Here is a 10,765-nt window from a genome sequence, read left to right on the forward strand (position 1 = left end):
GCCGCAAGCTCACTCCCTGCTAATCTGGGCTGGCTGTCAGCCCTGGTGGAGAGAAATCTGCCCCTGCCAGCCATACCTGGTCATCTGTTTAGGGGCTTGACGTTCCTGCTTTGTGATGGGGACCGTGGTTGGCAATGACATGCTAGGGAGATAGGGACTTATCTACTGTGAGAACGGGAGCCATGGGTTTGAGCCCAGGTGGACAACAGTGTAAGAAGCAGGGCAGTGGGTGGTACTGGGGGCCAAAGTGCTCACGAGGACTCCATGTACAGGGACAGCAATCTCAGGCAGGCCTCACTCCAGGCTCCAGGAGGAGGTGGGGATCTAGTGGAGGATGGCGGCCTTGAGAAGGGCTGCACCCCAAATGATGGGAGCTTCAAGTGGGGAAAATCTCAGAGGGCAGAGTGGGCCCCCAGGGCACGAGTCCAGCCTGGCCAGGGAAGAATGTAGCATGCACCTCTCTGGGAGCCCCAGCAGCCTGGGGCTCTGGGCCCACCCCCCAGGCTTGGAGAAGTGCCTTGTGATCACGTGGACTCTGAACCATGCCTACCAGTCCCAGGCAAAGGAGCCAGTAGGTTGTGGGGTTTGGGTGGCGTGGGGTTCCACTGAACAGGCAAAGGAAAACCGGAGTCCATGGGGAGAAACTCGCATGTTCCTCTCTTTCCAAATCGTCTGCCTACCCATGAAGGACAAAAGGCTTGGAGAGATTGGGCTCCAGCGGGTGGCAGCCTCTCTCTTCTGTGCCAGGCCCGGGAGGACAGCTGATTCCCAGGGCTCGTCTTGGCCAGCCTGCCTGGGGTCCGGCACTCTTTATGACCCCCTACCCATGAGAAGGGTGGGAAGTGGTGCCCCATGCAACCTGAGAAGGGCTCAGACCCACCAGTCACCCCCCACACGCACACGTACACCTTGTCACACACAATCAATGACACACACTCACACACATGCACTCACACCTGCTCAGGGAACACATACACAACAGGTACACTCTGAACGGGGGAGAGAGAGGGATCAGCCCCCTCGATGCCCTCACTTCTTGTCCTACCCTGGAGGGGAGTAGAGCCCACCTGTGGCCTTCCCCTGATCCTGCACTGCACTGTCACGGACACATCCACGTGTCCCCACAACACGGGACCAAGCCCATTGGGCTCAGCAGGATGCAGGCATGGACCTTGGGACCACCTTCCAGCAACCCCTGTACAGAGGGGTCCAATTACTCCTTCTGTCTCCCACAGAACCTGAATCACTTTAAAGGCAGTTGGAGGGCACCCCTCAATTTGCACTGGGCTCACCCGTCCCCTGGGGTGAGAAGGCAGGACCAAGGATGGTTGAGAAGGACGGTTCCTGGCTCCTCACTCCCGATTACAGGCCCCTCTGAGAGCTGCCCTTCCAGCCACGGTCCTCAGGTAGGGGGTCTCCCAGATCAGCAGTGCCTTCCACCCTGGCCGCTGCCCTCCTCAGGTGGCACTGAGGGCTCTCAGGGCCCAGAGTCAGCCTCTGGACAGGAAGGGGCCATCCCCAGGCCCTGCCTACAGCCCCCTACTTACAGTCCTCCACCTCCTGCCTGCTCCCAGGACACATGACTGTGCAGGGGAGTGGGACAGAGAGGAGGCGCCCCTGCCCTTCTGGGGGCCGCCTTGCCCTGGAATTTAAGTGGAGGACACCCCCCCTGCCTTTCCCCACCCCCACCCAGGGCATGAGGGCTGTGGAACTCCTGCTGGCCTGCCCTCCTTCCATCGGCCATCACACACCCCCAGGTCACCAGAAGTCTCTCAGTGCCTACACCAACCCCAGCCACTGTTGGCTAGCAGGGGACACTGATCACAGGCAGGTGGACAAACCCACCCACCCCGGAGTCCTGCACTGAGGTCCTGGCAGGGGCTTCTGACCTCACGCCTGGACCCTTCTGTGGCCGGCTGGTCCTTGGGACTGCACACGTGACCTCCCTGAAGGAAAACACACAGTGCTACCAGGGATCCTGTGGCTTCGGGTCCGGCCTGCGGTCCCCCCCATCCAACGTGCAACCACTTATTCCTGGGGGCTCCCCCAGTTTCCTGGGACCCAGCCAACCACTGGCTGTGCCCACAAGTCCTGTCACCTGGCTCCGTCCAGCCCAGGGTACCACACAGACCCTCTTGGACCCTGCTCTAACCATACTCCAGTGCTGACTCGAGGTCCCAGGCCACTGTCACCTCCCCCTACCCCCATCCCCAGTAGACCCTTCCTTCAAACGCCCACAGCAGAGGCCAGACTCAGCTGAAACTTTCAACGAAATTTATTAAAGAGAAACATTGACAGAAACTACTGAAGAGAGGGAATGACCACACAGACAGGAACTTCTAACGGCCACTAAAGCCCACAGATCTCAGCCCCCTCCTCCTCCCGGGGTCCCTCACCAGGTGTCTCAGCTGCCTCCCACCATGCTGTGGCCCTCCCCGCGTAGTCTCCCTTCCTGAGGGCCCCACGGTCAGCCTCTGGCCAGGACGGTGGACCCCAGCAATGACCGCTGCCCCCAGGGCACCCCTCCACCTCTGGCCCACGTGCTGGGGCCTGGCCCTGCCCTCTGGCCCCCACAGGACAGTCCAGGACACTGGAGAACACGGCGGGGAACGCTCCCCCAAGCCCAGGACAAGGGGTCACGAGGAGCAGCGATGGCAGATCACAGCACGGTCCCCGAGGACCCTCCGCAGCCCCCGACCTTCCCCGGCCCAGTTCTTCCTTCCCGAGGCCACCAGGTGGGCGTCGTCCATCTGTCCTTCCCGCCGTCTCCTGGGACCGGGCTGGGGTCTCCGGGCTGGGCTGGGGGTACTGCTCAGAGAAGAACACACACACATCTCCACAAGAACAAGCAGCGGTTGGCCTAAATCTACTCCGACACAGCGGACGTGGAGCTCACGACACTGGGCCAGAGCGAGCAGAGCCTTGGTGCCCTGAGCTCAGGGCACGTGGCCGGGCCCAGAGGTGGCGGCCCGGGTAGGAGGGACACCCGGCCTGGGTCCACGGGCACCTCAGGGCTCTGCACGGGAACGGGGGCTGGTGTGGGGGTGGTGAGGAGATCACTATGGGGCCACAGAGACACAGGCTTCCTATGGGCTTCCTAGTACAGGGAGCAGCCTGCCCCAGGGGACGGTGACTAGGGGCCCCTCTCGGAGGCCCAGGCACCTTGACATGGCCCCTGACATCTCCCAGGGCAGTGTGGGGGCAGACGTCTTCAGGTGGCCCTCACCAAGGCCGGGGCTGGGCACTCAGGGATCCTCCTGGGCCGGCTGCCCCAGTTGGCAGGGCTTGGGGCTGAGGCTGGTGTGGTGTTGCCATGGTGGGGGAGGGGCACCTCTCCCCGCCCCATTTGGTGTCTAACATGGAAGGACTCATGGTGGTGGGTGGGGTCTCTTGCAGGTGATGGGGGGCCCAGGGAGTTGCTTTGGGCTGGGCTGGCCCTTCCCTCCACCCTGCTCCCCACCTGGGGCGAGGTGGCTGCCTGGCCTGGCCTCTACCTGCCTCCAGGCCAGGGGGGCCCTGGGTCTGCTGAGCCTATTGACCCGAGGAGGACTTGGGAGGGCTCATCTCCACAGCCCTGTCCTCATTTCCCGGGTCCTCTGGGATGGGCTTGAGCCCCTCCTCGGGGGGCCCCTCAGCCTCCTGGTCTCCTGCCTGGGTGAGGTTCTCTGGCTCACAGCCAGGACCTCCTGGGGCCTCCCGGGAAGCACTACCCATCTGGGCAGTTGGGGGCGCCTGGGGGTGTCTGAGGGTCCTGACTCCCAGGAAGCCCTGCCTATCTGGGCAGGGGTGGGGGCCCCAGGGGCCTCTGAGGGTACTGACTCCCAGGAAGCCCTGTCCATCTGTGCAGGAGAGGGGGCCCCGGGGGCCTCTGAGGGTCCTGACTCCCAGGAAGCCCTGTCCATCTGGGCAGGGGTGGGGGCCCCAGAGGCCTCTGACAGTCCTACCCCCCAGGAAGCCCTGTCCATCTGTGCAGGAGAGGGGGCCCTGGGGGCCTCTGAGGGCCCTGACTCCCCAGAAGCCCTGCCCATCTGAGCAGGAGAGGGGGCCCCGGGGACCTCTGAGGGTCCTACCCCCCAGGAAGCCCTCTCCATCTGGGCACGGGTGGGAGCCCCAGGGGCCTCTGAGGGTACTGACTCCCAGGAATCCCTGTTCATCTGTGCAGGAGAGGGGGCCCAGGGGGCCTCTGAGGGTCCTGACTCCCAGGAAGCCCTGTCCATCTGGGCAGGGGTGGGAGCCCCGGGGGCCTCTGAGGGTCCTGACTCCCAGGAAGCCCTGTCCATCTGGGCAGGGGTGGGAGCCCCGGGGGCCTCTGAGGGTCCTACCCCCCAGGAAGCCCTGCCCATCTGGGCAGGAGAGGGGGCCCCGGGGGCCTGTGAGGGTCCTACCCCCCAGGAAGCCCTGTCCATCCGGGCAGGGATGGGGGCCCCAGGGGCCTCTGAGGGAGCTGCCTGACCTAGGCCTGCAGGGATGGGAGGATTTTCGTCTCCCTGAGTGGCAGGGGAGGACTTGCTGGTCTCCCCAGGGACAGGGGCTGCCCCAGTGGCAACGTGAGTTTCAGGGTCAGCCTCACCAGCCTCGCCAGTGCCAGGAGCCGCCTCGCTGGCCTCTTCACAGGCTGGGGTGGCCTCAGTGCTACCTTCCTTGGAAAGGGCACCCTGGGCGGTCCCTTCACCTGCTGGGGAGGCCTTGGCTCCATCTGCAGTGGTGCCCCCGGTGACGACCTCCTGGGCTGAGGAGGCCTGGGCACCATATTCCTGGGCCGGGACAGCTGGGGCACCTGCCAGGTCTCCAGGGTTCACGCGGGCCTCTTCTTCCACTTGGAGCTGCTCGCTGCCCGCTGGGCCAGCCTCCGGTGCCTCGGTCTCCCGGATGAGCCGCAGCATCCCCACGAAGCCCGGGGGTCTCCTCTCCAGCCTCATCCTCCTCAGCCTGTTCTGGAGTGCAGCACTCGGGCGGGCCCGCATCAGCACCTGCCGGGCGCGCACCTGGTCTGCGATGGCCGGGTGGATGGCCCCCTTCTCCAGGGCCGACTGCAGCAGGCCTTCCAGGCGCATCATGTAGGCAAAGAGAGTCTCCTGGGGCCGCTGGGCGCAAGTCATGAACTTCAGCCGTGCGGTCACCCGGGTGTCCTTGTTCCCAAACGCCTGCACCAGCGCGGCCAGGCAGTCGTGTGCGGCCATGTCGGGATCTTCCACCAGGAGGCCACACAGGAGATCCAGCGCGGGGCCGCCCAGGCTCTCCACCAGCCTCCTCCTCCTCTCCCTCTCAGACACGTGGCGCCACAGGTACAGCATGTCGTTGGCGTGGTCCAGCCAGCTCTCAAAGGACTCCTCCCTGGGGCCAGGCTCTTCCAGCCCAGAGAAGGGTCTCAGGCCCTGAGAGCCCATGTTTTCCAGCACACGCTGCAAGACCTGCCTCCATGGCCGGTTCCCGGCTCTCGCCTCGACTATGGCTGCTGCTGCCCCCGCAGCTGCTTCCTCACCTGGGGCTCCTGCCTCACCTCCAGCTCCCGCCTCACCTGTGACCTCTACTTCCTGTGCAACATCTTCCTCACCTGGCGTTCCTGCCGCGTCTTCAGCTCCTGCCTCACCCTCAGCTCCTGCCTCACCCTCAGCTCCTGCCTCATCTGCAGCTCCTGCCTCACCTGCCCTGCCAACCAATGCTGGTCTCTGGGGCTGGGCAGGGAAATTGGGTCTATCCTGTGACTCAGAATCGGGGGCCTGGGGCAGGAAGACCACAGGCCAGGCCCCTCCCGTGCCTGGTATTTGTCGAGGAATCAACCTTCGGTTTAAATACTCAGCACACTCGACCAAGGCAACCCTGGACCCCAGCTCCTTTCTGAAGACCTTGCCCAGCACTCGGTACCTGCCCAGGTGCCACAGGGCAGCCCGCACGGCCTCCTGGAAATCCTGGTCCTCACAGTCCTCCGGGATGCCCAGGATGAGCAGAGAGCGCTGAGCGTTCACGCCCATCCAGCCGCACCAGTCCCGCAGCACCGCCAGTGCCATCGCAGGGACCTGGGGGAGGGTGCGCGGCGATCCGACAGGGAAGCGCAGACTGTCGCAGTCTCTGCGCCTGCTGCAGAGGGGAGAGAGGGACATTAGTACCAGACAGCCTGCCCCACCGCTCCCCACAGCGGCGGCCTGGCGCCCTTCTCCCGCCACTTCACGTTCCCCACTCTCCACTGCAGCGACTCAGAGCCCCCCGACCCGTGCACCCCTCACCTCCGCAGCGAGAAGATCCTCTTTCGCCTTGGCCGACGCCCCTGATCCTGCCATAGCAGCCAGAGCCCCTCTCACCACTATCTGAAACCCCCGCAGTCGCCAGGAGCCCTCCCCGCCCCTCCCAGACCCCCTAGCTAGGGGTCCTGCCACCCTCTTTCCTAGTGCAGGACCTGGAGCACCCCTGCTCCCTACACCGACCCTGGCAACCTGGAGATTCCCCTCCCACGCCCCCCAAACCGGAGTCTGGAGCCCCTCCCCCACCCCACCAGCCCCTGCCCCTCTGCAGCTGGAGCCGCCCTCCCCTCCTGCATCCCGAAGGCAGGAGCCCACCTCCCCTCCTCGCCAGCGTTGGACCAGGACCCTCTCCCCCACCACTGCCTGTTGGGGCAGCGATGCGGCCCCTACCCTGGGCGCCCGCGGTAATTCGGGGTGGGGGGGGTGTCCCACCGGAGCCAAGCCCCGGGTCGCCTGCTCACTTTCTCCGACTCTGCGGGTGCTGCCTGCGGGCTGCGGAGCGGACTCCAAAGGCCACCTCAAAGCCCTGGGGCCAGAGAGTCAGAAGAATGCGCCTCAGGGCTGTGCAGTCCAGGGTTCTCCCAGGCCCTCCGTGCCGAGGCCACTGTGGGCTCCTCAGTGCTCCCAGAAGCCCCAAGTAGTTGAGGGGGCCAGGTCTCAGCCTCTCTGTGCAGGACAAATGGCTGGATCAGGAGAGCATTTGAGGTGTCAGTGTTGCTGCCACGGGACCTGCTTGGTAAGGGCTTGCTGTGGCAAGGTTTGGAGCCTGCAGAAGCAACAGGCACACCCATTGGCCCTCCAGCAACAAAATGGCCTCCATCAGTAATTGTGCCCAATGGTGGGGAGTATGTAGGGGCTGGGAACCAGGAGTCCTGGGGGTAGTGGAACCTAATAACAGGTCCCCAGTGCCACTCTGCACTCACATCCTGCCCTCATTAAGCCTGGAATCTCCAGGAGAGACTCAGATTGGCTAGTCCCAGGCCAGGACCCTCATCACACCTCTTTACACTGCGAAGCCAGCCCTCAACCACCCAGGCAGCCACTGCATTGGAAAGGCTGTGGGCTTTGGGTCAGGTGAACACAGAGGCTCCTAAGAGCTGGGTGGCCTATACAACTCATCGAACATCCGTGCCCCACGTCTGTAAATAGGCAATAGGAAAACTTTCTTATTTATGCATTGCTGGATTTGATTTGCTGATAGTTGAGTATTTTTGTTACACTGTTCATGAGAGGTATTTTTCTGTAATTATTTTCCCATAATCTTTTTATCATGTTTAGTAACGTCTATTGTAGCCTCACAAAAGGATTTGGGAATTGACCCCTGCTCCTCTATTTTCTGTAAGTGTTTGTTTAAGTTGGTGACTTTTGTTCCTTAAATATTTGCTAGTATTCGCCCATAAAATCGTCTTGGTCTGGCTTTTTCTTTCATTATGTTTGTTTTTAGGAATGTTTTTTTTTTTGGTAGCAAATTAATTTATAAGAAATAGGGCTACTCATATTTTGTATTTAATCTCTTGTCAGTTTTGATAAATTGCTTTGTTTCCAAGGATTGACAAATTTTTATCTAAGTTATCAAAATTATTGGCATAAGGATGCTTATAACAATCCCACATTATTTTTGGATACTGGTATGATTTATAGTGATATTCCTCTTTCGTTCTTGATATTGATGATTAAGGTACTTTCTCTTTTTTCTTGATTAATCTTGCTGAGGGTTATAAATTCTATTGTTCTCTTACAAATGTATGACTTTGCTAATTTTCTCCATAGTTTGTTTCCTACTTCATTTATTTCTGCTCTTGTCTCTATTATTTCCTTTGTTCTACTTATTTTGAGTTTACTTTGCTTTTCCTTTTCTAACTTCTTTAGATGGAAGCTTAGGGCATTGCTTTTATGCCTTTCTTCTCTAATATAAGCATTTAAGGCAATAAATTTTCTTATAATCATTTCTTTAGCTGCCTCCCACTCATTCTGGCATTTTATTTTTTATTATTTTTCCATTTGAAATACTTTCTAAGTTCCTTTGTGTTTTCTTCTTTGACCCATGGGTTTTATAGAAGTGTGATGTTGAAGTTCCAAATATTTGGAGATATATTCTTGTTATTACTTTGTAATGGAATGTCACTGTGGACTCAGATAACTTATTATGTAAATTTCCTATCCTTCTAAATTTGTTGAGGCTTGTTTCATAGCCCAGCATTTGATCTACCCAGGTGAATGTACAAGGTGGCCTTGTAAATAATCTATATTCTTCAGTTGTTAGGTACCGTGTTCTATAAATATCAATGAAGTAACAGTGATTGATAATGTCATACAGACCTATATGTTTACTGATATCTTGTCCAGTTGTATCAATTGCTGAGGCAGAGATATTAAAATCTCTGATTATAATAGTGGAAATGTCTATTTCTCCCTTTATTCTGTCAAATTTTCTTTAATATATTTTAAGTTCTGTTTTGGGGTACAAATATGCTTATGAATTCTGTGTGTTCCTGATTAATTGACCCTTACATCATTATTATCCTTTACCTCAGGTAATATTCTTTGTCTTTAACGCTACTCTGTCTAGTATTAATATAGCCCTTCCCACTTTCTTATGCTTACTCTTTGCACGGTATATTTTGCATCCTCTTCCTATCAACCATCTGTGTCTTTATATTTAAATGAATCTCTTAAGAACAGCAAAGACCTTGCTCATTTATCTACTTTGATAATCTCTGCCTTTTAATTGGAGTGTTTAGCCCATTTACACTGCATGTAATTTTTTAAACAGTTGGAGCTAGGTTATTCTTTTATTATTTGTCCCATCTATTTTTGTTCCTGTGTTCCCCCTTCCTGTCTTGGTTAACCAAACTTTTTTTTACAATTCCATTTTATTTATATGTTATATTTTTAGCTACACCTCTTTGCACCTTTTTTTTAGTGGTTTCTCTAGAGATTATCTTTTCACTGTCTACTTAGAGTTAATATTGTAAATAAATGTAAGACTATTTCCACCACATAAATTCATTCCCCTCTACCCCATCCTTAATGCTGTAGTTGTCATATATATTACATCTACATGTGTTATAAACTCTATAATACACTGTGAACATTTTTACTTTAAAAAGCCATATATGTTATAAAGAAATTAAGAGAATATTTACCCACATATTTACCATTTCTGGTGTTCCTCAGATCAAGGTTTCATATTTCTTCAGATTGAAAGACCTCCTTTAGCATTTCTTTTAGTGCGGGTCTGTTGATGAATTCTTTTAACTTTCATCTATCTCAAAAGGTTCTTATTTCATCTTTATTCTTGAAGGATATTTTCCCTGGATATAGAGTTCTGAGTTGAAAAGTTCTTTTCCTTTCAGAACTTTAAAGATGTTGTTCTACTATCTCCTGGCTTCCACTGTTTCTAATGAGAATTCAGTGAAATTCTTGTTAATGATTTCCTATATGTAATGCTTCATTTTACTCTGACTTTTTCTTTGCTAAAATATCCTATTTTATAAATTCATTATTATTCCCTTGGACCATATTTTTTTTGTTTTTACATTTTACATTTTACACTTAACATTTACATTTTTACATTACACACTTGATTATGTATAGGTCATAATAAACACAACAGCTGAAGTGTTAAGTAGTAGGGTTGGTGCATAGCAGTCATTCATGTATTCATCCATTCAACAAGCATCTACTATGAGCCTACTGTGTCAGACAATGTCCAAGTTCCTAAGGATTTAGGAACAAACTAGAAATGGTCTCCAGAATGGCAAGGAGAGGCAGAAATATAATTAATGGAGTGATACAATATTACTGGGGTGGTGGTAGGGTAGTATACAGAGTGCAGCAGGAAAACCAGGTGAGCAGATCCATCTAGGCAGGGTCAGGAAGGTCCTCACAGAGAAAGTGACCTTTGCATTGGTGTAGAGGAGCTTGAAGAACATCAGAGAAAGATGTCCAGTGGGCAGATGGAAATTGGGATTTGGAAAACAGAAGAGAATTTGGTCCTAGAGAACCAGGTCTGGTGGTCTTTAGATTTGAGTTGGTTGTGTGATGCTGAGGGAATGGCTGAGCGTCCCCAGATCATACTACAGGTAGACTAAGAAGATGAGGGTGAAAAAGAGCTGGTCTGAGCCTTCATCAACAAAGGAGAGCTGAGCAGGATGTGTTAGAACCGAGGGCCAGTCTCCAAGCCTGAGTCACCTGGAGTAAGTTTATCTTAATCCTCTAAGGACAGAGACTGTGGATCAAACAGTCTGAGTTCTAAAGCCGGCTATGTGGCCTTAAAGAGATTGCTTAAAATCTATTTGGCTCACTTTCTATAACAGTAGAATGGGAATAATAATGGTACCTACCTCAGGGTCACTGTAAGAATGAGATACTATTTATAAAACAATGCCTGGCACATATCAAACAATCATCAACTAGTAGATTTTGTTATTGATTCATTATTAAAATGAATATGAAAAACCAAAGAGCAAATTTTAATTCCTTAACCACTAGATTGGAACACACATGAATTCATTTATTTAAGA

The 10,765-nt window shown here is 54.6% G+C and overlaps 1 protein-coding gene across 1 annotated transcript in view; it reads right to left on the reverse strand.

Annotated features, from left to right (window-relative positions):
• Positions 1 to 6,008, reverse strand: part of LOC116661882 (paraneoplastic antigen Ma6E-like) — a 177,598-nt gene extending 171,590 nt beyond the window's left edge. Inside the window, exon 1 of the mRNA XM_032474703.1 lies at positions 4,527 to 6,008. Coding sequence (XP_032330594.1) covers positions 4,527 to 6,008 — 1,482 coding nt within the window. The remainder of the gene's footprint in view (positions 1 to 4,526) is intronic.
• Between the last annotated feature and the right edge of the window lie 4,757 nt (positions 6,009 to 10,765).

The sequence above is a fragment of the Camelus ferus genome, chromosome X, assembly GCF_009834535.1.
Source record: "Camelus ferus isolate YT-003-E chromosome X, BCGSAC_Cfer_1.0, whole genome shotgun sequence".
NCBI classification, from domain to species: domain Eukaryota; kingdom Metazoa; phylum Chordata; class Mammalia; order Artiodactyla; family Camelidae; genus Camelus; species Camelus ferus.